Source organism: Salmo trutta, chromosome 2, assembly GCF_901001165.1.
Source record: "Salmo trutta chromosome 2, fSalTru1.1, whole genome shotgun sequence".
Taxonomy (NCBI): Eukaryota; Metazoa; Chordata; class Actinopteri; order Salmoniformes; family Salmonidae; genus Salmo; species Salmo trutta.
The window spans coordinates 46,495,727-46,522,532 of record NC_042958.1 but is presented as its reverse complement, the minus strand read 5'-3'; the positions used below and the strand labels follow the sequence as shown (position 1 = coordinate 46,522,532).

At 44.3% G+C, this 26,806-nt stretch overlaps 1 protein-coding gene across 5 annotated transcripts; it reads right to left on the bottom strand.

Moving 5' to 3' along the window:
• Positions 1 to 1,494: 1,494 nt before the first annotated feature.
• On the bottom strand, positions 1,495 to 26,168 carry pank1a (pantothenate kinase 1a). 5 transcript variants are annotated; one of them, XM_029703047.1, is made up of 8 exons: positions 25,612 to 26,159; positions 14,261 to 14,613; positions 13,627 to 13,880; positions 8,027 to 8,203; positions 6,641 to 6,697; positions 5,452 to 5,575; positions 3,316 to 3,441; positions 1,495 to 3,129 (listed from the first exon to the last, which is right to left on the bottom strand). In XM_029703047.1, the coding sequence occupies exons 1-8, from the start codon at positions 25,868 to 25,870 to the stop codon at positions 3,070 to 3,072; spliced, it is 1,410 nt and encodes a 469-aa protein (XP_029558907.1). In that variant the 5' UTR covers positions 25,871 to 26,159; the 3' UTR covers positions 1,495 to 3,069. The 5 variants fall into 5 exon arrangements, with proteins under 5 accessions (XP_029558907.1, XP_029558923.1, XP_029558914.1 ...); XM_029703063.1 differs by lacking the exon at positions 25,612 to 26,159 and adding an exon at positions 23,630 to 23,867; XM_029703054.1 differs by lacking the exon at positions 6,641 to 6,697 and having other exon boundaries at positions 25,612 to 26,158.
• Positions 26,169 to 26,806: the final 638 nt, after the last annotated feature.

The following is a 26,806-nucleotide window of genomic DNA, read 5'->3' as shown; positions in this document are numbered from 1 at the left end:
GACTGGCTATAGAACAAATAATACATACAACCACAAAAATCTATGTTTAAAAAAAATTGTCCAAAAAATTAAAATAATACAAAAAATTGTTTGATTCTTGTGATTTTTTGTGAAAATAAAAAAAAGTCAGAGTACCCATGCTGATGACTGAAATGTACTGACCTGGCTGAACTCCATGTGGCAGCTGGCTGCAGTGGGGCTATGATTTTAAAATAGGCCTAACTGGAGCCTTCACAATGAAGAAAATGTATGGCACACACATGTACACTGAACAAAAATATAAATGCAACAAATTTCTAACATTTTACTGAGCTACAGTTCATATAAGGAAATCAGTCAATTGAAATAAAATCGTTAGGCCCTAATCTATGTATTTCGCATGACTGGGAATACAGATATGGATCTGTTGGTCTTTAATAGAAAATGGGTAGGGGCGTGGATCAGAAAACCAGTCAGTATCTGGTGTGACCACCGAATGTTGTCCCATTCCTCTTCAATGGCCATGAAAAGTTGTTGGATATTGCCGGGAACTGGAACACACTGTCGTACATGTCGATCCAGAGCATCCCAAACATGATCAATGGGTGACAGGTCTGGTGAGTATGCAGTACATGGAAGAACTGGGACATTTTCAGCTTCCAGGAATTGTGTACAGATCCTTGTGACATGGGGCCGTGCATTATGCTGAAACATGACATGATGGCGGCAGATAAATGGCACGACAAGGGGCTTCAGGATCTCGTCACGATATCTCTGTGCATTCAAATTGCCATTGATAAAATGCAAATGTATTCGTTGTCTGTAGCTTATACCTGCCCATACCATAACTCCACTGCCACCATGGGGCACTCTGTTCACAACGTTGATGTCAGCAAACTCATCGCCCACACAACGTCATACACGTTGAGAGGCCAGTCGGACGTACTGCCAAATTCTCTACAACGACATTGGAGGCAGCTTATGGTAGAGAAATGAACATTCAATTATCTGGAAACAGCTCTGGTGGACAGTCTTGCAGTCGGCATACCAATTGCAAGCTCCCTCAAAACTTGAGACATCTGTGGCATTGTGTTGTGTGACAAAACTGCACATTTTAGAGTGGCGGTTTATTGTCCCCAGCACAAGGTGTACTTGTGTAATGATCATGCTGTTTAATCAGCTTCTTGATATGCCACATCTGTCAGGTAGATGGATTACCTTAGCAAAAGGAGAAATGCTCACTAACAGATTTACATGTGTAAATCAGAAATTTGTTCAAAATTTGAGAGAAGTAATCCTTTTGTGCGTACGGAAAATTTCTAGGATCTTTTATTTTAGCTCATGAAATAAATGAAATTAGCTCAACACTAATTAGCTCAACACTAATTATTATTATATTTATAATTTAACTAGGCAAGTCAGTTAAGGACAAATTGTTATGTACAATGGCGGCCTACACCGGACAAACCCGGACAACGCTGGGCCAATTGTGATACAGCCTGGATGTTGCGTTTATATATTTTTGTTCAGTTTATTTCCACTAAAAACAACACAAAGGCAACACATAGGGTTGAGTTGAGAAAAGGATGGCACCGAGTAGCCAGTAAGTGAACTGCTACCCCGTTTAACAACAGAGTGGCACCTGACAGGATGAGGCAATTAACCAACATGGAGCGAAGGAACGAAAAAGTACGACAGAACAGAACATTCTGTGACGTCATAATGCCAAAGGTTGAGACATTGGATGCAACAGTATTATTCTAACAAAGCAATTTAGAAGTTGATGGATGAAATACATTTATGTTTCTTTTGACTACTTGTTGCTCAGTTAATTTTTATTGATTTATTTTATTTAACTAGGCAAGTCAGTTAAGAACAAATTCCTATTTACAATGAGGGCCTACCCCGGCCAAACCCGGACTACACTGTTAATGCTTCTGTTATACCTAGGCCAACAGGTAATACATATCTTGTGGTGGTCCTTCAATATTTTAGTTACAAGCACATTCACATTGAATAGTTTTAACTGATGACTAGAACCTGAAAACTAATAGCAGCTATGGGAATTACTTTGGGGACCAAAAGAGAGATTTCCTGTCCAAACTGCAGGTAATGGACCCTTTGCACTGGGTGAGGAACTCCCACAGACACAGGAAGACAAATCTCTTAAATCCCTATATAGACTAACTGCTGGCAGTAGCTTTGTACCTTTCTTACAACTACAATAGATAAAAACACCAAAAAGTCCTTACTAGGCAATTCAAACACAAGGCAATTCTACAGCATGACTGGCTGTAGAGTGGGTGTCATCATGGGCCAGGGTTAGGAGAGGATGAGGCACTTTCTTAGTGAGGAAAGGCAGACTCATCATTCAGCTCTGTAGTGCAGCATCTTCGGAAAACAACCAAAGTACCAAGATCATGACATATCTTGCAAAAGTGACCGACATACTAGCAGATCACAGAACCCCATCACTAAAACGAGAGTTTGAGGAGGTTGTGTAACCAAAACACCCCATCACTGTTAACCATGCTCTGATAATAAAGCGATGGTGACGGGTGTGGCACATGCAAACGGAGAGTGGACCCTTGGTTTGACACGCTTAATTAAAGGGCCAGCCCATGATGATGAAACAGCCTCTTGGTCCCTTCATTTGATACGAATGAAACTAAACCCTTTCCCCCTGTCTGACATTTTGTTTTTTTGTACATAGCTGGGCAGAACATAAGCTAATTTTCCTCTCTAATTTTCCTCTACCTCAGACGTAACTGGACTGTCAACACAAGTCAAATCTCAGCAGGTTTTGGCTTTAGTGCACGCTAGAACTACACAAATAGGTATTTACACACAGTGCCAAAAACGAACACCGTTTCTGTGATCCTTAGCATTTACCTGGCATCCAGGGTTCATGACATGAGACATTACATTAGTTATATTAAAACCTCTATTATAGGGGATTTTAGGGGAGGGAGTGAAAGGATATTTACAGTTAAATTATTAAATGGCTTTTCCCCAGTTTTTTCCAGTTTCTTGTGGTGGCTTCCGTGAAATCCTTTCAGCAGCTTCTATACAGACGACAAGGGCATCTCTTCATGGCTCCTCAGATGACTTTAACAGCTCCAGTAATGCCCCAACCGCTCCAAAATAGCCCTACAGAAAACATACGTGGTAAATATAGTATTATTACTAATACTCAAATACAAGTATGAGTACTATTACAATACTCATTAATGGAATCAAGGAAATTGATTATGGAATCTGGGAGCTATGGAGTAGAGTTGACAGCTTTGTTTACATCCAGTCTGACAGAATCTCAACTCAAATCAAGTGTTGTACCTCGTGTTCTAAGAACAAGGCCTTCAGTTGTCCCTTGGACCAGAAGTCCATGGCGTAGGCCAGCAGCTTAGTTGAAACGGTGTTGATCCGTAAGAAATTCCCAACAAACACAACTCTCTCGATTTTCTGAAAGTGAAAAGATCATGATAGTAAAATAGTTCACGTATCCAATTCATTTGTTTCCCACTAAGAAGCCCATTATAAAACCAATAATCCTGCAAAACACAGATTAACAGTTCTGAATCATAACAGGAACAGTCAACATTTTAACGTGTTTTCTTTGAGATGATTCAAGTTATTTTGACGAACTGAGATTACAAAACACACAGAGAAGTACACACACATAATACTGCAGCAACATTGCAGGGAAAATACTCATTATGACCACAAGGTGGAGCTAAAAGACAGGAGTCTGCTGTATGTCATCGGCCCTATACTCAATGTGAATCAATTTACAAAACGAGCTGAGAAGTCAGTTGGACCTTGAAATCCTACATACAATATATCTGAATCTGTACTGCTGTGTCCCTGTTGAACTAAGCTGCCTTATACCGATTGTTCTGTCTGTACTATCAGTGACCCTAAAAACAAGTTCCTATCAACCATTGTTGTTTGGCAATTCAGTATTCTATTCTGTAGTTCATGCCTTGGGAAAAGGTCTACGGGCCAGTTGGTGGCGGCGCTGAAGATCTGTGCTCTTTGATAGCCCTGTACAATGCTGCTTGATCACCATGCCACAAGGCAACTCTGTAAAGTAGCTGAAATCGTACAGAAAACCACCCAAATGACTAATATATGTGGTCGTCTCACCTAGCTACTTTAAGATTAATGCACTAACTTTAAATTGCTCTGGGTTAAGAGTGTCTGCTAATTGACTAAACATGGAAATTCAAATAAGCCGTTTCGACAACTATTTCTTATGAAAACATACACTACATGACCAAAAGTATGTGGACACCTGCTCGTCCAACATTTCATTCCAAAATCATGGGCATTAATATGGAGTTGGTCCCCCCCTTTTGCTGCTATAACAGCCTCCACTCTTCTGGGAAGGCTTTCCACTAGATGTTGGAACATTGCTGCAGGGACTTGCTTCCATTCAGCCTCGAGCATTAGTGAGGTTGGGCAGTGATGTTTGGCGATTAGGCCTGGCTCGCAGTCAGCGTTCCAATTCATCCCAAAGGTGTCTTGACAAACCATTTCTGTATGGACCTCGCTTTGTGCACGGGGACATTGTCATGCTGAAACAGGAAAAGGCCTTCCCCAAACCGCTGCCAGAAAGTTGGAAGCACAGAATCATCTAGAATGTAATTGTATGCTGTAGCATTACGATTTCCCTTCACTGGATCTAAGGGGCCCGAACCATGAACAACAGCCCCAGACCATTATTCCTCCTCCACCAAACTTTACAGTTGGCACTATCCACCAAACCCAGATTTGTTCGTCTGACTGCCAGATGATGAAGCATGATTCATTACTCCAGAGAACATGTTTCCACTGCTCCAGAGACCAATAGCGGCGAGCTTTACACCACAGAAGCCGACGCTTGGTATTGCTCATGGTGAACTTAGGCATGTGTGCAACTGCTCGGCCATGGAAACACATTTCATGAAGCTCCCTACGAACAGTTATTGTGCTGACATTGCTTCCAGAGGCAGTTTGGAACTCGGTAGTGAGTGTTGCAACCGAGGACAGACGATTTTCACATGCTACGAGCTTCAGCACTCGGCGGTCCCGTTCTGTGAGCTTGTGTGGCCTACCACTTCGGGGCTGAGCCGTTGTTGCTCTTAGACGTTTCCACTTCATCAAGAACAGCACTTACAGTTGACTGGTGCAGCTCTAGCAGGGCAGAAATTTGACAAACTGACTTGTTGGAAAGGTGGCATCCTATGATGGTGCCAGGTCGAAAGTCACTGAGCTCCTTAGTAAGGCCATTCTACTGCTAATGTTTGTCTATGGAGATTGCATGGCGGTGTGGTCAATTTTATACACCTGTCAGCAACGGGTGTGGCTGAAATAGCCAAATCCACTAATTTGAAGGGGTGTCCACATACTTTGTATATATTAGTGTAAATGAGTGGATTAATGTTAATATGTAATTATGCAAACTGTATGGAGAATTATGCAAACGGTTACCTCGTTGACGGCACACATGCGTGCAATGGAGCCTATGTTATTGGTGATGGTGACCAGCATAGCCCGGGCCAGGTCGTCTTTGCTGATGGAGTCTCGTTTCTCTTTGCTCATCATGTGACCAAAGCTGTATGTTAACAGGTCACCCCAGAACAGAAAAACAACAGAAGAATCAAAAAAGAACCTCTTATTAAAAAAAGAAGGTGCTTACATGAAATCGACAAATATTTCTTTAATTTAAACAATACCAATTAGGGTTGCACAAGTGGAGGATTCCCAGAATCAGGAGGGAATAAGCAGCAAATCCGGAATCCTCTGACCAGGATTTCTGGAAAACCAGGGAATTTATTGAAAGTTCCAGGATTTTTGCAACCCTAGTACCAATAAGATTGTTGTGTTAAAAATGTAAGGGAATTGAACATCTACCATAAGGCCGAGGCCAGTGATAAAGATCAGTTCTGGGACAAGGACACTGTTGTGTTACTGCACCTACAGGTAAACTGCCAAAATAAAGGAAACACCAACAAAGTTTCTGAATAGGGTGTTAGGCCACCACAAGACAGAACATCTTCAAAGCACCTTGGCATAGATTCTACAAGTGTCTGAAACTCTATTAGAGGGATGCAACACCATTCTTCCACCAGAAATTCCATAATTTGGTGTTTTGTTGATGGTGGTAGAAAATGCTGTCTCAGGCGCCACTCCAGAAGTGTTTAATTGGGTTGAGATCTGGTGACTGAGACGGCCATGCCATATGGTTTACATAGTTTTCATGCGCAACAAACCATTCAGTGACCACTCGTGCCCTGTGGATTGTCATCCTATGAGGGCATAACCATGGTAACCAAAATAATGGCCAGCCCAGCATTTTTACACATGACCCTAAGCATGATGGGATTTCAATTGTTTAACTCAGGAATCACAGCTGTGTGGAAGCACCTGCTTTCAATACACCGATCCCTCATTTACTCAAGTGTGTCCATTATTTTGTCAGTTACCTGTACATTGCGCCTTATCTGTGTACCTGCTTTTACAGTTCATTAACTACCATAATTAACCACTTAATACTGGGTAACCATTGGTAATTAATTACACTGAGATTTGTCACATATTGAATTATTACCAAGAATTAAGAATTAATTCAGGATTAGTTGCAGAATTACTGTACTATTGCGGCTGTAAGTAGCAGCACCTTTTTTCCTCAGAGCTCTTCGGTGCCAGTGCTCCATTAGAAAATACCCCTGCATTTCTAAGAAACAAGAATTTAAAATACCCAAATAAGTATATATTTCTAAACATCAATCTCAGTATGGCATATTTTCAGAATGAGCTCTTAGAAAATGATATTACAAAGTGTGTTTCATGTGCCATCCTCTTACGAATAAAAGCCTACATAATTCCACATACATATGAAGGCATGACTGGCCGGTTTATCATGGTAGATATAGCCAGCCTAATGTTCATCATAATGATGTTAATAACGGTGATATAATGGTGATATAATGGTAAATATCAGGGTTGGGGTCAATTACATATCAATCCCATTTAAATTCAGAAAGTAAACCAAATTCCAATACCACATTTTCCTCATTGAAGCATTGAAGAAAAGAGGAATTTCAGTGTACTACCTGAATTGACTGGAATTGAAATGGGATTAACCGTGAGTCCATGGACCCAGCCTGACTGGTGTCAACGGTACATGCTGGTAGTGTTGGTATAATGGTGTGGGGAATGTTTTCCTGGCACAAGTTAGGTCCCTTGATACCAATTGAGCAGCGTTTGAACGCCAGAGTGTATCTGAACATGATTTCTGACCAGCTGTAGCCTTTCATGGCTACAGGCGGGTTCAACCCGGTACTAGATGGGTGTACCTAATAAATTGGCCCCTAGGTGTATATTAAGTGGTAGACATAGCTCATCATTCACGGAGTGTAAAAAACATTAGGAACACCTTCCTAATATTGAGTTGCACCTCTCCCTTTTTCCCTCAGAACAGCCTCAATTTGTCGGGGACATGGACTCTACAAGGTGTTGAAAGCGTTCCACAGGGATACTGACCCCCATGTTGATTCCAATGCTTCCCACAGTTGTGTCAAGTTGGCTGGATGTCCTTTGGGTGGTGGACCATTCTTGACACAGGAAACTGCTGAACGTGAAAAACCCAGCAGCGTTACAGTTCTTGACACGAACCAGTGCGCCTGGCACCTGCTGCCATACCACTACCATACCGCTTACATTTTTTACCTTGCTCATTAACCTTTGAATGGTACACATACATAATCCATGTTTCAATTGTCTTAAAACGTAAAAATTATTCTTTAAACCTGTCTCCTCCACTTCATCTACACTGATTTAAAGTGGATTTAACAAGTGACATCAATAAGGGATCATAGCTTTCACCTGGATTCATCTGGTCAGTCTATGTCATGGAAAGAGCAGGCGTTCTTAATGTTTTGTACACTCAGTGTATATTATCATGGTAGATATAATGGCATATATTATCATGGTAGATATAATGACATATATTATCATGGTATATCCAGTATAATGTCCCAGTACTGAGTGGTCCTTTGCTCACCTGGAGGCTACAGCAGATCCTTGGAGGCTGAAACGCTCATAGTCTCCTCCGTAGATATCCTTCACCAGCTTGTCCACATTGCTGCTGTCCCCTCTGCTAGCCATATCCAGGGCCTCTTCAAACGTCTCACACCCCGTCAGCAAGCAGCACAGGCCCAGGAACGTACCCCCACCAAGACTGAGAGGAGGACACAGAGAAGGGATCAGGCCCAGGAACATCCCCCCACCAAGACAGAGGAACACACAGAGAAGGGATCAGGCCCAGGAACATCCCCCCACCAAGACAGAAGAACACACAGAGAAGGGATCAGGCCCAGGAACATCCCCCCACCAAGACAGAAGAACACACAGAGAAGGGATCAGGCCCAGGAACATCCCCCACCAAGACAGAGGAACACACAGAGAAGGGATCAGGCCCAGGAACATCCCCCCACCAAGACAGAGGAACACACAGAGAAGGGATCAGGCCCAGGAACATCCCCCCACCAAGACAGAGGAACACACAGAGAAGGGATCAGGCCCAGGAACATCCCCCCACCAAGACAGAGGAACACACAGAGAAGGGATCAGGCCCAGGAACGTACCCCCACCAAGACAGAGGAACACACAGAGAAGGGATCAGGCCCAGGAACATCCCCCACCAAGACAGAGGAACACACAGAGAAGGGATCAGGCCAAGGAACATCCCCCACCAAGACAGAGGAACACACAGAGAAGGGATCAGGCCCAGGAACGTACCCCCACCAAGACAGAGGAACACACAGAGAAGGGATCAGGCCCAGGAACATCCCCCACCAAGACAGAGGAACACACAGAGAAGGGATCGGGCCCAGGAACGTACCCCACCAAGACAGAGGAACACACAGAGAAGGGATCAGGCCCAGGAACATCCCCCACCAAGACAGAGGAACACACAGAGAAGGGATCAGGCCCAGGAACATCCCCCACCAAGACAGAGGAACACACAGAGAAGGGATCAGGCCCAGGAACGTACCCCACCAAGACAGAGGAACACACAGAGAAGGGATCAAGCCCAGGAACATCCCCCACCAAGACAGAGGAACACACAGGGAAGGGATCAGGCCCAGGAACGTACCCCAACCAAGACAGAGGAACACACAGAGAAGGGATTGTTGAAACAGAGCTAAGAAAGGGAGAGGAGAGGCAGCTTCAAGGAAACTGAATGGACCATAGAGATCCTATTAAATGAAGTATTCTGATATCTTATTCTATGGAAAAGACTCTCCAGTAAAAACCTCAGGACCAGGAAGTATTTGTTTTTTTCCACTCAAGGTTGAAACCTAACCTGAGACATGCACATTATACTTGAATGCATTGACATCAATGGGAAATGTGTGACATGTTGTAGTTATACCCATGCGTGCTTAAAGTTAGGGTTTCATCCCTTATGCTGGGGAAGGGTCATTGAAAGGGGTCTTAAATTAATTTTCAGCAGAGGCCTAAAAAGGAGTCTCTTCTCAGCCTGAGACAGGGAGAGTTAGTGGGGGTAGGCAGAACAGGTCCCATAGGAACTGTAAGCTGACCCCAAGGCCACCAGGAACGGTCACAAGGCCACCAGGAACGGTCACAAGGCCACCAGGAACGGTCACAAGGTCACCAGGAACGGTCACAAGGTCACCAGGAACGGTCACAAGGTCACCATGACCTGGGTCGGCTCTCCTTGGTTACCCAAACACTTTTACCAATACAGCCAAGTTATCCTTCTTTAAAAGAGCTACAGTGCCTTCAGAAATGATTTTCCACATTTTATTTTGTTACAGCCTGAATTTAAAATGGATTAAATTGAGAATTTGTCATCACTGGCCTACACACAGTACCCAATAATGTCAAAGTGGAATTCATTACAAATGAAAAGCTGAAATGTCTTGAGTCAATAAGTATTCAATAAGTATGACTACCTCATCTCTGTACCCCACAATTATCTGTAAGGTCCCTCAGTCGAGCAGGGAATTTCAAACAGATTCAACCACAAAGACAAGGGAGGTTTTCCAATGCCTAGCAAAGAAGGGCACCTTTTGGTAGATGGGTAAAAATAAAATAAAAAGTAGCCATTGAATATCCCTTTGAGTATGGTGAAGTTATTCATTACACTTTGGATGGTGTATCAAGACTAGAGATGCAACAGTACACAGTATGTTGTCGAACCGTTCGATACGTCCCCTACAGTTCAATATGCATACGTGAACCGCGGAATTACGATATGCCTGTCATTTTCCTATAATTTCCAAAACGTGCTTATTGCGCTGCAGACTACACGCACGTTGTATATTCAGATCCACAGAACCAGACGCGCAGCTTGTGAACAGGCTTGGCAGGCAACTGCTTGGGGCCCCAGGCCGTTAGGGGGCTCCTGAGGGCTGACAAACTTTACTCCACAGCAATGTCTCAAAATGTGGCAACCACAGTGACCGCAACCCCCTCCCCCTTAAACAACCAATGGACGATTTGCAATGACATCTCATGAGGAAACCTCCCTAAAGGGGCCCCATGAAGAAACAAAAAACAAATATTCTCTCAGCTCCAACGTGACAATGGCGAGCGTTAGCGAGACAGAGAGAAGCTCATTTGAAGAGTCACCGGCGTCTTTCAAATCCACTGTGTGGGAACATTTTGGATTCAGCATTCAATAAGTCAACGAGGGTAAGAAGACCGTAAACAAACAAAGTACAGTCTGCAAGCGATGCTTTGCCACTGTCGGCTACTCGAGTGGAAACACTTCCAACATGTCATATACGTGGCCGTCACCCGGCCGTATCCCTTGCAGGTGGAGCAAGGAGAGTCCACTCGTTAGCGAAAACACAACAACCTCTCCCTGCTGCCGTCCATCAACAATTTGCTACAAATTCAGAAAAACATAAAGAAATAATCGAAAGCAGTGGAAGTGGACATAGCCAAAGATTTGCAGCCCTATTCGGTGGTTACTGACTCGGGATTTCGTCACCTGATGAAATTTTTTTTGGAACCGGGTTACAATGTCCCCTCCCGCACACATTTCAGCAGTAAAGTAATTCCCAAACTCTATGAAACATCACAGAGAGACATTGAAAAGGAATTGACACAGACACCCTATCTAGATCTCTCCACTGATAGTTGGACCTCCAGAGCAACTCAAAGCTACCTCTCCGTGACGGTTCACTATGTACTGGAAGCTACCTCTCTGTGACGGTTCACTATGTATTGGAAGCTACCTCTCTGTGACGGTTCACTATGTACTGGAAGCTACCTCTCTGTGACGGTTCACTATGTACTGGAAGCTACCTCTCTGTGACGGTTCACTATGTACTGGAAGCTACCTCTCTGTGACGGTTCACTATGTACTGGAAGCTACCTCTCTGACGGTTCACTATGTACTGGAAGCTACCTCTCTGTGACGGTTCACTATGTACTGGAAGCTACCTCTCTGTGACGGTTCACTATGTACTGGAAGCTACCTCTCTGTGACGGTTCACTATGTACTGGAAGCTACCTCTGTGACGGTTTACTATGTACTGGAAGCTACCCCTCTGACGGTTCACTATGTACTGGAAGCTACCTCTCTGTGACGGTTTACTATGTACTGGAAGCTACCCCTCTGTGACGGTTTACTATGTACTGGAAGCTACCGCTCTGACGGTTCACTATGTACTGGAAGCTACCCCACTGTGACGGTTCACTATGTACTGGAAGCTACTTCTCTGTGACGGTTCACTATGTACTGGAAGCTGCCTCTCTGTGGATTTCACCATGAGGCCAATGGTGACTTTAATGGCTGTGATAGGAGAAAACTGAGGATGGATCAACAACGTTGTACTTACTCCACAATATTAACCTAAATGAACGAGTGAAAAGAAAGAAACCTGTACAAAATACAAATATTCAAAAAAATGCATCCTATTTGCAACAAGGCACTAAAGTAATACTGCAAGAAAATGTGTAAAAGCAACTAACATTTTGTCCTGAATACAAAGTGTTATGTTTGGGGCAAATCCAAAAAACACATTACCACTTTCCATAGTGGTGGTTGCATCATGTTATGGGTATGCTTATAATCGGACTGGGGAGTTTTTCAGGATAAAAGAAATGAACGGAATGGAGCTAAGCATAAGCTAAATCACAGAGGAAAACCTGGTTCAGTCTACTTTCCACCAGACATTGGGAGATGAATTCACCTTTCAGCAGGAAAATAACCTAAAACACAAGGCCAAATCTCCAAGATGATAGTAAATGGTCCTGAGCGTCCGAGTTACAGTTTTGACTTAAATCTGCTTGAAAATCAATGGCAAGACCTGAAAATGGTTGTCTAGCAATGATCAACAACCAATTTGAAAGCGCTTGAAGAATTTTTTAAAGAAAAATGGGCAATGTTGCACAATCCAGGTGTGGAAAGCTCTTAGAGATAGACTCACAGCTGTAGTCGCTGCAAAACGGTGCTTCTACAAAGTATTACCTCAGGGGTGTGTAAAATAATATGTATGTAAATTAGATATCCGTTTTTTTTTTTTTTTAAGTGCTATTTTTAAAACGTTTTCGCTTAGTCATTATGGGGTATTGTGTGTAGATGGGTGAGATTACAAAAATATATTTAATCCATTTTGAATTCAGGCTGTAACAAAATGTGGAATAAGTCAAGGCGTCTGAATACTTTCATAAGGCATTTTAACTGAAAGCTAAAAAATCCCATTGAAAATCTGTGGAAAGACTTGAAGATTACTGGTCACCACTGCTCCCCATCTAACTTAACAGAGCTTGTGCAAATCTGCAAGGACAAATGGGAGAAAACCCCAAATCCAGATGTGCAAAGCTGATGCAGACACAACCAAGACGACTCAAAGTATTGACTCAGGGGTGTGAATACTCTGTATTTCATTTTCAATAAATTTGCCCAAGAAAATTTCAAAAAAACTTGTTTTCACTGTTATTATGGGGTATTTGTGTGTAGATGGATAAGGCTGTAACACAACAAAATGTGGAATAAGTCAAGGGGTATGAATATTTTCTGTTGGCACTGTAAATACCAGCATGAGCTTTGTTTCACCCCAGTGCCGTTTTCTATTTAGAGACGTTCCAAGGTTGAACTGGTGTAAATATAGACTGTCCTTGTCCAACGAGCAGACAGACAGTACCTACTGTCTAGGGAACACGATGCACATACAGCACTTCTTATTCTGACGTAGACGTTGTTCAACCTGGCTTGCTAATAACAATAAAGCAGTCTAACTATTATTCATTGTGAGTCACAATTCCAACTACAAAAAAATAGCTTAAAGTGAATGAGGAACAGCAGTTGTAAATGATTGCTTTTCTCTGTAATCTCTGTTGACATGACAACGTATGATGATTCTCTCTTCTTATGAAGAAGGCTACAGTTCCTTTCTGGGGAATGACACCCGCCATGCTATAAAACTATTTATTTGGGTCATTCACCTGGGAAAACCCAGTTCACTGCTGATAAATAACATTGATTTTGAATTGGCACTGGTGAACAGCACTGTCCTTAATAGCCTAAACATTTCAGATTTTAAACACTACCATAAATGCTGACCTTCAAGGCTTTTAAAAATGTCAAATTGAAACCCTGTCAGTTTTTGCTCTGTGCTTTACCTGGTACCGGTGACCCGTTTGTAGTCGTCTTTGGAGTACACAGCCAGGATGCTAACCCCAGATCCAATGTTGACCAGCAGCATAGGGAACGGGTCAGCCAGACTGCACGGTGTCTTCACACTGTTCTGGGTGTCTGATGGGTTCTCCAAGTAGTAACACTGAGGGTGGCCGTTGAAGCTCACAGAGTCCACATAGAGCAGGCCATGAATCAGACAGTCAAGCTCATCCAGCTTTAACAGCTCTAAATCAGCCATCTGTAGAGGGGGAGGAGGTGGGAATATGGTAGGGAGAGTGAAAGAAAGACAGAAAGTGGTGTGAGGCAAATCATGCAGAGTAAAATCTCAGCATGTGCATAAAGCAAACAGCAGTCAGGGTTAATGACTGGTTATATAAGAAAGCAGGTCTGGGGCCACAGAGAAGCACAGTGAACCACAATGAAGTTTATGACAGCACACCATGTTTTCGCAACACAGTAAAGCACAGGGCTCAGAAAGTCCAGAGCCCACTGTTAAAAACAAATAACGTATTGACACTCTCCTTGACCACTTACCGGTCTCCGGGTCACGGAGGAGAGAGAGGACAGAGAAGTCGAGGACGGTCTTTTGCCCAAAAGGAGATTCTCCCGACCACTCACCGTTCTGAAGTCATTCTCAAACTTGTAGGCCCCTCCACCAGTGGCACAGAGCGTGGTGTGAAGGCTGGAGAAGTTCTTGTCGCTGCCCATCTGGATGAAGCGGTGCATGGCCTGCGTGGGGAAACGGATGAAGTGTAGGTTGCCCGTCCGGCCACACATGGTCAGGTTCTTCAGTTCCAGGTGGACGTCTCTGACGCCCGTCTTCCCGTACGCCGTGTTGGAGGTCAAGTAGCGACGAATGCTCTTCAGGTTTTCCACCTCTTCCTGTTCCTCTTCCGCCGTGATGTCCTTAGGCTCAAAGTAGACCAGCTTCACCAGAGTACCGCCGATGTCCATCCCGAACCAGGGGAAGGCTGTCAAGGCAAAGCGTGAGATACATAATCATTGAAGGTGTTATTACCACATTGTTTCCCTGTGCTACCAAGAGTCAAAGCACCAAACCAGTCATCAGCAAATAACCCGTCCATCTGCATTTAAATGTCAGCTAAAATACTACGCATAATAGGACAACTGTTGACATAGGAACACACTTGAGATTTCCATCCAATGTTACTCTCACAAGGAAGCTGTGACCCGGCCTATTTCACAGGTCAGACGGCCATGTGACTGATGTGAACTAGTTCTGCGTAAGAGAGAGAGAGAGAGAACATTTCCTTGTTCCTGGTAAGTCCAGTCATGGTGGTGGAATGGGTCCAATATCTGCCTTCTAGGTTAGCCTTAGATCTATCATCATCATCGATATTAGCTTTACTGTGACAAAGGCCCTAGGGTATAGATAGGCCCAGGTTTGCGCCAATTGTCCATGTACTTAGTTGGAAAGAAAGACAGCGACTGTATTTTTTAATTTTTCCTCTACATTGTGTCCCATCATCTTATTTGAGATATTTCAGTGGCTGGTGGTGCCATTTTAAGTAGGTTATTTGTACATCTGTTCGCTTATGCATGCAGACCAGGCAGACAGTTGGAGTAAATGTTTGATTTTTGTATTTTTAAAACACATGTAGCCTACCCAGCCACTGTAGGCTAAATCCACAGCTACAAGAGCTCAAGTTTCCATGGAAACCTGATTTCAAGATTCATATTTTCTATTTTGCCTGAAGTGGTGGTGTTTTTCTTTTGGTGGGGGGCATTACAGGGTTACTTATATTTCAGGGACTAACATTCATTGAGATGCATCACAGAATGCCTCTTTGCTGGTCGACTAGTTATTCTGTTGTTAAGCAGCCTCAATGCTGGTCGACTAGTTATTCTGTTGTTAAGCAGCATCAATGCTGGTCGACTAGTTATTCTGTTGTTAAGCAGCATCAATGCTGGTTGACTAGTTATTAGACTGCTCCCGCAGTCTTCCAATCCTTTGTGGATGAGATTCTCCGGGACCTGCTCGGTCAGGGTGTAGTGGTGTACATCGATGACATTCTGGTCTACTCCGCTACACGCGCCGAGCATGTGTCTCTGGTGCGTAAAGTGCTTGGGCGACTGGTGGAGCATGACCTATACGTCAAGGCTGAGAAATGTGAGTTTTCCAAACCAGTCGTCAAGAACTCTCTGTCTCCTGCGCCTGACTCTACCTCTCCTGTTGTTTTTTCGAGCCAGCTCGTGACAGAAATCACGCACCAAAACTTGATGGAGTCAGCAGGAGCTTCAGCGCCAACCCTGTCCATGGAGGAAACAGTTGACCAACACTCCACCCTGCTCCACCGTCTGGGGAACGCCATGGATCAGGTGTTGGCGCGCATGGAGAGCTGGGACCGACGCGCTCTCGGCCCCCTGAACGCGGCAGGTCAACAGCCTGCGCCCCAACCAGCACCCACAGCACCCAGTACCAGTGGGGTGAAACTCGCTCCCCCCAGGGAGTACGATGGGACGGCCGCTGGGTGTAAGGGCTTCTTACTCCAGTTGGAGTTATACCTGGCGACCGTTCGTCCCTCTCCCTCGGGGGAGGAGAGCGTCAGCGTCCTCGTCTCCTGTCTCACGGGTAAGGCCCTGGAATGGGCAAACGCCGTGTGGGACAGTCCAGACTCAGCCAGGGACAACTACCCAGAGTTCACCCGCCGCTTTCGGGCGGTATTCGATCATCCCCCGGAGGGGAGAGCGGCGGGTGAGCGACTGTTTCACCTGAGGCAGGAGACGAGGAGCGCGCAGGATTTTGCTCTCGAGTTCCGGACCCTGGCCGCGGGAGCAGGGTGGAATGAGAGGGCCCTTATAGATCACTACAGTTGTAGTTTGAGGGAGGACGTCCGCCGGGAATTAGCCTGTGGGGACACGACCAATACACTAGACCAACTGGTGGATCTGTCCCTCCGACTGGACAATCTGCTGGCCGCCCGCGGACGTCCGACCCGGGCCCTGCTCATTCCACCCTCCAGCCCTCCTGCTCCCACGCCTATGGAGATAGGGGGGGCAGCAGCCAGGAAGACTGGAGGGGGAGTTCGCTCCTGCACCTCATGTGGTCGCAGAGGGCACACTGTGGACCGGTGCTGGAGAGACTCACCTAGGAGTCCAGAAGGCAGGCAGAGCGCTCCTTTGACACCTCAGGTGAGTCAGCACCAGCCTCACCCAGAGCCCCCCGTCCGTCACATGTATGTGTCAGTGTCTTTTCCTTGTTTCTCCCCTCACTCCCGGTTTAAGGCGCTAGTCGATTCAGGCGCGGCGGGGAGTTTTATGGACCGTGGGGTCACGGCTAAGTTAGGGATTCCCCTGGTCCAGTTGGACCAACCCTTCCCCGTGCACGCCCTAGACAGTCGACCACTAGGGTCAGGGCTGGTCAGGGAGGTCACTGTGCCACTGGTCATGGTAATGCGGGGGGGTCATGAGGAGCGGATTAGTCTTTTCCTCATTGATTCCCCAGCGTTTCCAGTGGTTCTAGGGATTCCCTGGCTAGCCACTCACAACCCTAAGATTTCGTGGGGACACAGGGCTCTTAAGGGGTGGTCAAATGAGTGCTCGGGCAGGTGCATAGGAGTTTCCATTGGTGCGACTACGGTGGGGAGTCCAGACCAAGTCTCCACCGTGCACATTCCCTCAGAGTATGCCGATTTGGCTATCGCCTTCACGAAGGCGACCCAATTACCACCTCATCGACGAGGAGACTGTGCGATAAACCTCCAGGTGGGCGCTGCACTTCCTCGTAGTCACGTTTATCCCCTGTCTCAGGAGGAAACAGCGGCTATGGAAACATACGTCACTGAGTCTTTGAGGCAGGGATACATTCGGCCATCTAACTCACCCGTCTCCTCGAGCTTCTTTTTCGTGAAGAAGAAGGAGGGAGGTCTGCGCCCGTGCATTGACTATAGAGGTCTAAATGGCATCACAGTGGGTTTCAGTTACCCACTACCTCTCATTGCTACGGCAGTGGAGTCATTTCACGGGGCGCGCTTCTTCACGAAATTGGATCTCAGGAGTGCATATAATCTGGTGCGTATCCGAGGAGGGGACGAGTGGAAAACTGCATTTAGTACCACATCTGGCCATTATGAGTACCTCGTCATGCCGTATGGGTTAAAGACTGCTCCCGCAGTCTTCCAATCCTTTGTGGATGAGATTCTCCGGGACCTGCTCGGTCAGGGTGTAGTGGTGTACATCGATGACATTCTGGTCTACTCCGCTACACGCGCCGAGCATGTGTCTCTGGTGCGTAAAGTGCTTGGGCGACTGGTGGAGCATGACCTATACGTCAAGGCTGAGAAATGTGAGTTTTCCAAACCAGTCGTCAAGAACTCTCTGTCTCCTGCGCCTGACTCTACCTCTCCTGTTGTTTTTTCGAGCCAGCCCGTGACAGTTGTTGACCAGCATTGAGGCTGCTTAACTAGTTATTCTGTTGTTAAGCAGCCTCAATGCTGGTCAACTAGTTATTCTGTTGTTAAGCAGCCTCAATGCTGGTCGACTAGTTATTCTGTTGTTAAGCAGCCGGTTTGCTGGTCGACTAGTTATTCTGTTGTTAAGCAGCCTCAATGCTGGTCGACTAGTTATTCTGTTGTTAAGCAGCCGGTTTGCTGGTCGACTAGTTATTCTGTTGTTAAGCAGCCGGTTTGCTTGTCGACTAGTTATTCTGTTGTTAAGCAGCCTCAATGCTGGTCGACTAGTTATTCTGTTGTTAAGCAGCCTGTTTGCTGGTCAAATGTCATATCTAGGTTTAGGAGAGTCACTGCCTGACAAGAGGCAAAGTCCACGTTGAGATTATGACTCCCAGAGTTTATTAGTGTGCAAGACCTCTATAAAGTGATTGTTATATAATCTGCCAGAACTGGTTATACCATATCTGATAGGATTCCATGAAAACAGACTGGGAAGTGAACCCTCGACTGATAGTGACACCAAGGTCTACTGCTACAACCGTTCCTTAGCTTGAAGGACCTAACCCTAACAACTGACTGAATGAGACCAGGGTCTACCGTTCCAACCATTCCTTAGCTTGAAGGACCTAACCCTAACAACTGACTGAATGAGACCAGGGTCTACCGTTCCAACCATTCCTTAGGTTGAAGGACCTAACCCTAACAACTGACTGAATGAGACCAGGGTCTACCGTTCCAACCATTCCTTAGGTTGAAGGACCTAACCCTAACAACTGACTGAATGAGACCAGGGTCTACCGTTCCAACCATTCCTTAGCTTGAAGGACCTAACCCTAACAACTGACTGAATGAGACCAGGGTCTACCGTTCCAACCATTCCTTAGCTTGAAGGACCTAACAACTGACTGAATGAGACCAGGGCCTACCGTTCCAACCATTCCTTAGGTTGATGGATTACTAGATGAGAGGCAAACCAGCCTCCCGAGTAGAGGAATCAATCTTTATGGGGGAGCAGGGCTCGGGGCAGGTGGGGTAGCAGAATCATTCTTTATGAGGGAGCAGGGCTAGGGGCAGGTGGGGTAGTAGAATCATTATTTATGAGGGAGCAGGGCTAGGGGCAGGTGGGGTAGTAGAATCATTATTTATGAGGGAGCAGGGCTAGGGGCAGTAGAATCATTATTTTTCAGGGAGCAGGGCTAGGGGCAGGTGGGGTAGTAGAATCATTATGTTTCAGGGAGCAGGGCTAGGGGCAGGTGGGGTAGTAGAATCATTATTTTTCAGGGAGCAGGGCTAGGGGCAGGTGGGGTAGTAGAATCATTCTTTATGAGGGAGCAGGGCTAGGGGCAGGTGGGGTAGTAGAATCATTATTTTTCAGGGAGCAGGGCTAGGGGCAGGTGGGGTAGTAGAATCATTATTTATGAGGGAGCAGGGCTAGGGGCAGGTGGGGTAGTAGAATCATTATTTTTCAGGGAGCACATGAAAGTCACCCCACCAGTGAGACTCCTGCCCTGTCCAGCTGTAGGAGTTGTGTGTGTGTGAGTGACTGAGTGAGAATAGAGTTGGAATTTGGTTTACTTTCTTAATTGACTGGAATGGAGTTCAACCCTGGTGTAGTCTACCATACTCCAACCTTCCTCTTGATTTCCATTATAAACCAAGAGACCAGAACCCAACCTTCATTGTATTGTGTAATGTTGTGTTGATTGTATTGTGTAATGTTGCGTTGATTGTATTGTGTAATGTTGCGTTGATTGTATTGTGTAATGTTGCGTTGATTGTATTGTGTAATGTTGTGTTGATTGTATTGTGTAATGTTGCGTTGATTGTATTGTGTAATGTTGCGTTGATTGTATTGTGTAATGTTGCGTTGATTGTATTGTGTAATGTTGCGTTGATTGTATTGTGTAATGTTGCGTTGATTGTATTGTGTAATGTTGCGTTGATTGTATTGTGTAATGTTGCGTTGATTGTATTGTGTAATGTTGCGTTGATTGTATTGTGTAATGTTGCGTTGATTGTATTGTGTAATGTTGCGTTGATTGTATTGTGTAATGTTGCGTTGATTGTATTGTGTAATGTTGTGTTGATTGTTGTGTAATGTTGTGTTGATTGTTGTGTAATGTTGCGTTGATTGTATTGTGTAATGTTGCGTTGATTGTATTGTGTAATGTTGCGTTGATTGTATTGTGTAATGTTGCGTTGATTGTATTGTGTAATGTTGCGTTGATTGTATTGTGTAATGTTGCGTTGATTGTATTGTGTAATGTTGTGTTGATTGTATTGTGTAATGTTGTGTTGATTGCTAATGCCTTCTTGGACAGGTCTCAAAACAGTGCCTCTCAATGGGCTTTCCTGGTGAATAAAGGTTAAATAAAAAAACAAGTAAAATTGACCTACACATAGCAGTGAAATCTGTGTCCGTGTCCACAAAACGTGTTAATCATCTGTGAACTGTAACTAGTGGTAGAAAATGTACCTGACCGATGGTACCTGGTTTCTAATCTGGGATCTCTCTTTATGAGAGCCGTTCTGTGCAAAGATAAGCACACTTTCAAAACAGTGGTTATAGCCAAGCGGTTTTCTAAACGTGTCTAATTTTGAATTGTCTGCAGTGGCTGCCAGATAACCTGCTGTGGTGTCTTGATTCATTGATACTAAAAAGTTAAAGCATATTTAAGTTGCGTATTGTTCAATTCATTACCAGCTGAGATGGAGGCAAATTGGAAAAGTGTTTTCTTTAACCAACTGATGCAGTACTTCATGCAATATCCCTGGGTAGATAGCTTATAGCTATAATAATCAATGGTAAATGTTAGACTTGAGGTTATCCAAATGACAGCTCAGCAAGAATGTTGAGGGCATTGCCAAGCTGAATGTGCAATATTAATCTTGTGTAATAGGCTATAGCACTTCAGATCAGAGCTGATTTGAAATCTCTATACTTACACTGATATTGATCACACCATTTAGGTACATTTTGTGTTACAGATATGTTCATCTATAGCCTCAGTTTGTATTTACATTATAGTCATTTAGCAGACAATTATCCAGAGCGACTTACAGGAGCTATTAGAGTTACATGCCTTGCTCACAGGCACATCAACACATTTTTCACCTAGTCATCTCAGGGATTTGAACCAGCAACGTTCGCCGCTCATAACCACTAGGCTACCTGCCACCCCGTATGCCTTTTATGTGACTACATGCTGCATGGCATTAGACATAGTTAGTGGTTTAAATCATATAGTTGATGTTTTAAATGGCTTCAGTGAACTTGAAGTATGCATTGCAACATGAGCATGTGAAAAATTTCAAGGTCAGACCCATCAAATGGCACCAAAGATCACCATTGAGATTTGAAACACCGGATTAATTATTAACCAACATATAGGCTTTGTTGTAAACATTAGGCTCTTTACAAAAACCTTTCGGAATACTGATACCATAATACACTGGAAAATACCAAGACATTACCTGCTGGTGTGGATGGGAGCTTCCACTTGAAATCTCATTGAGGTACCTCTAAAATAGTGGTTCCCAAACTGTGGGGCGTGCCCATTAATGAACTCAGTCCAGCTTTCAATTTACACTTGAAAGTTGTAATAGTAGAATCCTCTTGTCATGTCAGTCATTGCATACCTTAGAGAGCTATGTATAACTTGCCAAAAAAAACAACTAGCCAATGTCAGCTAACATTTTTTAGCTAGGTTTTTTAGACCATAGATTTTGTTGTAATGTTTGAGCCACTCAAATACCACAATAATACACATTAGACATGGCAAAATGTATAGAATTGTAACAAAATTAGCTTTAAAACTGCTAAATGTTCTCTGCACCTCATGACAAAATGTGTAGAATTGCAGAAAATAAGCTTTAAAACCTGCTAATTTTTTATGGTAATAGTTTGTGTCATGAACAGTGCTTGTGCCCATAAAAATAGACATGGGGCACAGGATGTTTTCCAATGCTTAGAAGGTTTGGGAAGTTTGGGAACCCCTCCTCTAAAAACAGAGGGGGGGGGACTTGCAACCAACCTGGACTCAGGGGTAGACATAACATAGTAAATGTAAATCTCAGACACTCCAATTAGTATGATATGTTACAATTCATATGGTGTGTATTAATATGCTACGAATTTGCAAAATGTATAATATGTTACAAATTCCAATTTGATATTAGCTAGGTGGCTAACATTAGCTAGGCTAGGGGTTAAGTGTTATGGTTTGGGGAAGGGTTAGCTAACATGCTAAGTATTTGCAAAGTAGCTCAAAAGTAGTAAATAGTTGCAAAGTTACTAACCAGCTAAAATCCAAAATTTCCCCATGATGAGACTCAAACATGCAACCTTTGGGTTGCTAGACTTTCGCGTTAAACTCCTGACCAACCCAATTGTGTGCAACTGCAGCCCGCAATTCAGGGCGTTCCTGCATGTGGGCATCAAGCATCTGCAGGAACGCTCTCGAGCATCCCATTGGTTCCTTCAAGAACACCCCTCCACCCCTTCAAGCATCCCATTGGTTCCTGCATGAATGCCCCCCCAAGCACCCCATTGTCCCCCCCTTCCCAATACCACAGCAGACGGGAGGCAAGGGTGACAGTGTGTTAGCTAGCTTGATAGTTAGCGACACAGTGTGCTAGCTAGCTTGATCATTAGCAACACTGTGTGCTAGCTAGCTTGATCATTAGCGACACTGTGTGCTAGCTAGCTTGATCATTAGCGACACTGTGTGCTAGCTAGCGACACAATGCATTCGCTCACTTGATAGTTAGCGACTAGCTGGCTAAGCTAACACACTGTGTAATTCGCTCCCGCCTGCCAAACACCTGCCATCACCGTTAAGAGAATTGCGGGAAAACAGTACCCGACAGTCGGGGGTGAAGGACACTGTCTACCAGTGTAGAGCTAGCTACCGTTGTTACCCCCGCCCATTCTTCTGTGGAGTTTATTGACAGCTGGCATCCAACATGATTGTGCATTAATGACCCCTACTTTACTGGAACGCCCCCGCCTCCCACCCGTGCTAACTTACAAATGATTCAATGAAAGTATAATGAGGGGTTGCTGCAGATGCAGGAATGCCTCAAATTGGGTGCTGCAATTGCACCCTTCTCGACCAACCACCCTACTTTCGTTTTTTCCTTAATTAACCTTTTGTCTTATGTAAAGGTAACATGTCATACTAATTTGAGTGTCCCGGATTTATATTTACTATGTTACGTCTAGTCTATGAGACCAGGCTGGCGCGACAACTAGGGCACAGCAGACAATTCTCTCTCTCAGGTCTAACACAATTAGAGATGGAGCAGAGGAATGCCGACTAGCATGCTAAGCCAGTGGACCGCTGAACTTGCCCTAGGTCTTTTCTAGAAAGAAACTCAGCTCAACAACACCGAAGAGAATGTTTCACAATGTCACAGAGATTGTTGTTCAATAATGGCAGTTCAGAAGTGCCCTACTTGTGACAACAAGTGTAATCTACGCTGACAAATTAACACTTTACCCGATTCCCATCAAATGTTCTAGTTTCGTGAGTCTGACATTCCACCTTCATGTAAACAATAGCAAACAACTTACCTGGCTTCTTTACATTTCTCAGCTTCATAGTGATGCACTCAGGTGCATTCAAAAACACTTATTAATACCCGAAAAAAAATACAGGCATGCAAAGTTAAGATCAGTGTTTACAATTATTTTAGATTCCTCAGTTTATACAGCAAAGAAAACGCAACTTTTTTTGCACTGTGACTTCGACTAAAAGTTTGAACTTCTTTAACAGCATCCTAGAAACCAGGGAAAGGGAATTTTGTACATTTGGGGGCGGTGTCCTGGCTCTTTAACCCAGCCTTGCGGAGACAGAGGGCGGCCGCTAATTGGCCGAAGTACGCCAAGCCTTCTTATCAGGAGCGATTTCAGCACAACTTCTGACTGAGAAGACACCAATCACGGTGCACCCATTGCAAAAACAAAAGGAGTCACATAGTTTCTAAAACAACGTAGCTGGAACTAACAATAGCTAATATCCAGGACATTATCCTTAAGATTATGAGAAAAAAATAGTTGGTTTGCTGACAGACAAAAGCAGTCATGATAGTCGCAGTGCCTTGAATCAGAATCGCCTTTATTCGCCAAGCACATTTACAATGTGTTACACAAAGTGCCTACCCGGACTTTGACTTGGTTAATTTGTGCTGCTATAACAGTCCCTCTCCTCGCCCCTACCTGGGCTCGAACCAGGGATCCTCTGCACACATCGACAACAGCCACCCTCGAAGCATCGTTCCACAAAAACCGCGGCCCTTGCGCAACAAGGGGAACAACTATTTACATTTTGGTCATTTAGCAGACGCTCTCGTCCAGAGCGACTTACAGTACTTCAAGGTCTCAGAGCGAGTGACCGCTAACTAGCTAGCCATTTCGCATTGGTTACACTGCCAGCAATGTAGGCTATAGCTGATGATGGAAACTGTTTGAATCCATCAACTACCTAGCGATAGTAGGCCTACAGTATTTACTGTACAATGACACCTGCAGCGACCAAAACACCGTGGCTGCATTGCAAACCCATATGATTATACAAGATGTCAGTATATTCCATGCATAGCTATGGCCAGCTGACTTATGCAACTTCTCTACATTCAACTACCTGCAGCATGAATGTAACCGGGTCGGTATAATTTGTGGAACGTTCCAACAGGAATCTGTTCCAAAAACGGTGTAATTTTTTTATAAATGTTTTTATTTTTATTTCACCTTTATTTAACCAGGTAGGCAAGTTGAGAACAAGTTCTCATTTACAACTGCGACAATATAAAGCAAAGCAGTTCGACACATACAACAACACAGAGTTACACATGGAGTAAAACAAACATACAGTCAATAATACAGTAGAAAAATAACAAGGTTGCCAGCAAGCAACGCAATTTGGTTAAGTTTTTCATTCACCACGTTTATTCCGAAAAATGTCTACTCACTCTGGTAGCCTATGGACAAACATTAAGAATAAGCTACGTGGTGAGTTGGTGCCTATTCGTCAGCTACTTAGCTCGGTGAATTGATCATGCTACTTTGCATACGTTGTTGGAACGTTTGACAAATTATACCCACCCCATGTAACCTAGTGGTTTTCAAACATCTCCCCGGGGACACCCATGCGTTTCACAATGTTATAGCCCTGAACTAGCTCACCTGATTCACCTATTTAAGTGCTTGCTGAGTAGTTGACAAGTTGCATCAGGTGTGAATGTGATAGCAGTGGAAGAATAGTTAAAATGGCTTGGGGGGGTCACCGAAGAAAATGCTTGAAAACCCCTGATGAAAGGCTAATGTAACATATTGGAATGCAACAGCAGGGAGCAGGACTCGAACCGTCGACCTTCTAGCCCGAGGTCCGGCGCGCTATCCACTGTGCCGCAAAAACATGCTCGAACTGCAGTCGATTTCCGCGTTTATAAACCCAGGGTCGTTACACTATTGTAATTGTGTCATTTGACGAATAAACCCATAAATTACTAAATACAAACTGTACACCTGCAAAACCCATTGACAGCGACACTTACGCGGTCTGTTCCTCTTCACTGATTCAACTCTTCTTCGTAACCTGCATCTTTTCGCAGGGGAGGACCCATTGGCTTCGACGTCATCGGTATGCAGATAATGGCAGTGTTCAACGTTGCTCGTACCGCCACTACAATTTTCACTTGAATTGTATGCATTGCATCCACCGTTGCTAGCCTGAGAATGAAACCCTCTTTGCAGTCCATTGGCATAACACGATCCCGACCCGTTTTTATCGATAATTGATTTGGCTTTATCCATTGTTGCAGCTAACTGGCTACGTATGACAGAAGGCGTGATACCAAGCTAAAGGAGACGAGCTGCTATCACTATAGCTGACATTGGCTCATGCGATGCGCACACGCTCAATACAATTTAATATGAAATTGCTCTTAAATGGTAGAAAATATTTATCCGCTCTTGGTACCGATAACTTTTATTATGTTGATTAAAAAAAAGTGTGAAGACCTATCCGCTAAAACACGGTTTGGTCGAGGTCACTGTCGGTCATTTCCCCCACTTTTACCGTCCGCCGCCGGAGTCAAACTGCCGGGTTGTTCGCTAGCTAGTTACGTCACACATAATGGCTCCTCGACCCCGTTTACCCTCTCCAGGGGACACAGGAAATGCGCTCCTGGTCCGTACAGAAAATACAACCAAGCGTTCAGGTTTACATGCCTAAAAAGTAGAACAGACGTGTTATAGCCTAGGCAATGGATAATCTAATTATTGTTAGATTATTAAATGTCATTCCCTCTGGATGCAACGTTCAGCCATGGCTCTGCCATATTTATAGGTATGCATTAAGCAATGGTCATGCATGCTGTTAGTAGCCTAGACAGTAATGTTGACATGATTTATAACATGACCGCTGTGATGAACATTTTCCTAGGTGTGTCAAAACTGACTCAGATGGAGAAGCTGTTTACTTCTCGCTATGTCATGTTGTTTTTCCCAAACCTTGCTTTTCACATGTGATTATGAAGCTTTGTTTACACCTGTGCATCTCTGTGGGTCAGAGGTAAATGGTGAGTTATTGATACTTTGTAACCTATATAATGAGGAAACTGTCAGAGTGCATCTTTGGGTGTTGCCATCATTACCTTCTGTTTTGTTTTGGCACAAACTATCCTAGGACAAACTGGTGGGATTGTTCCTCATTTATTTTTAAGTGGTTCTTATCTAGGCACACACTAA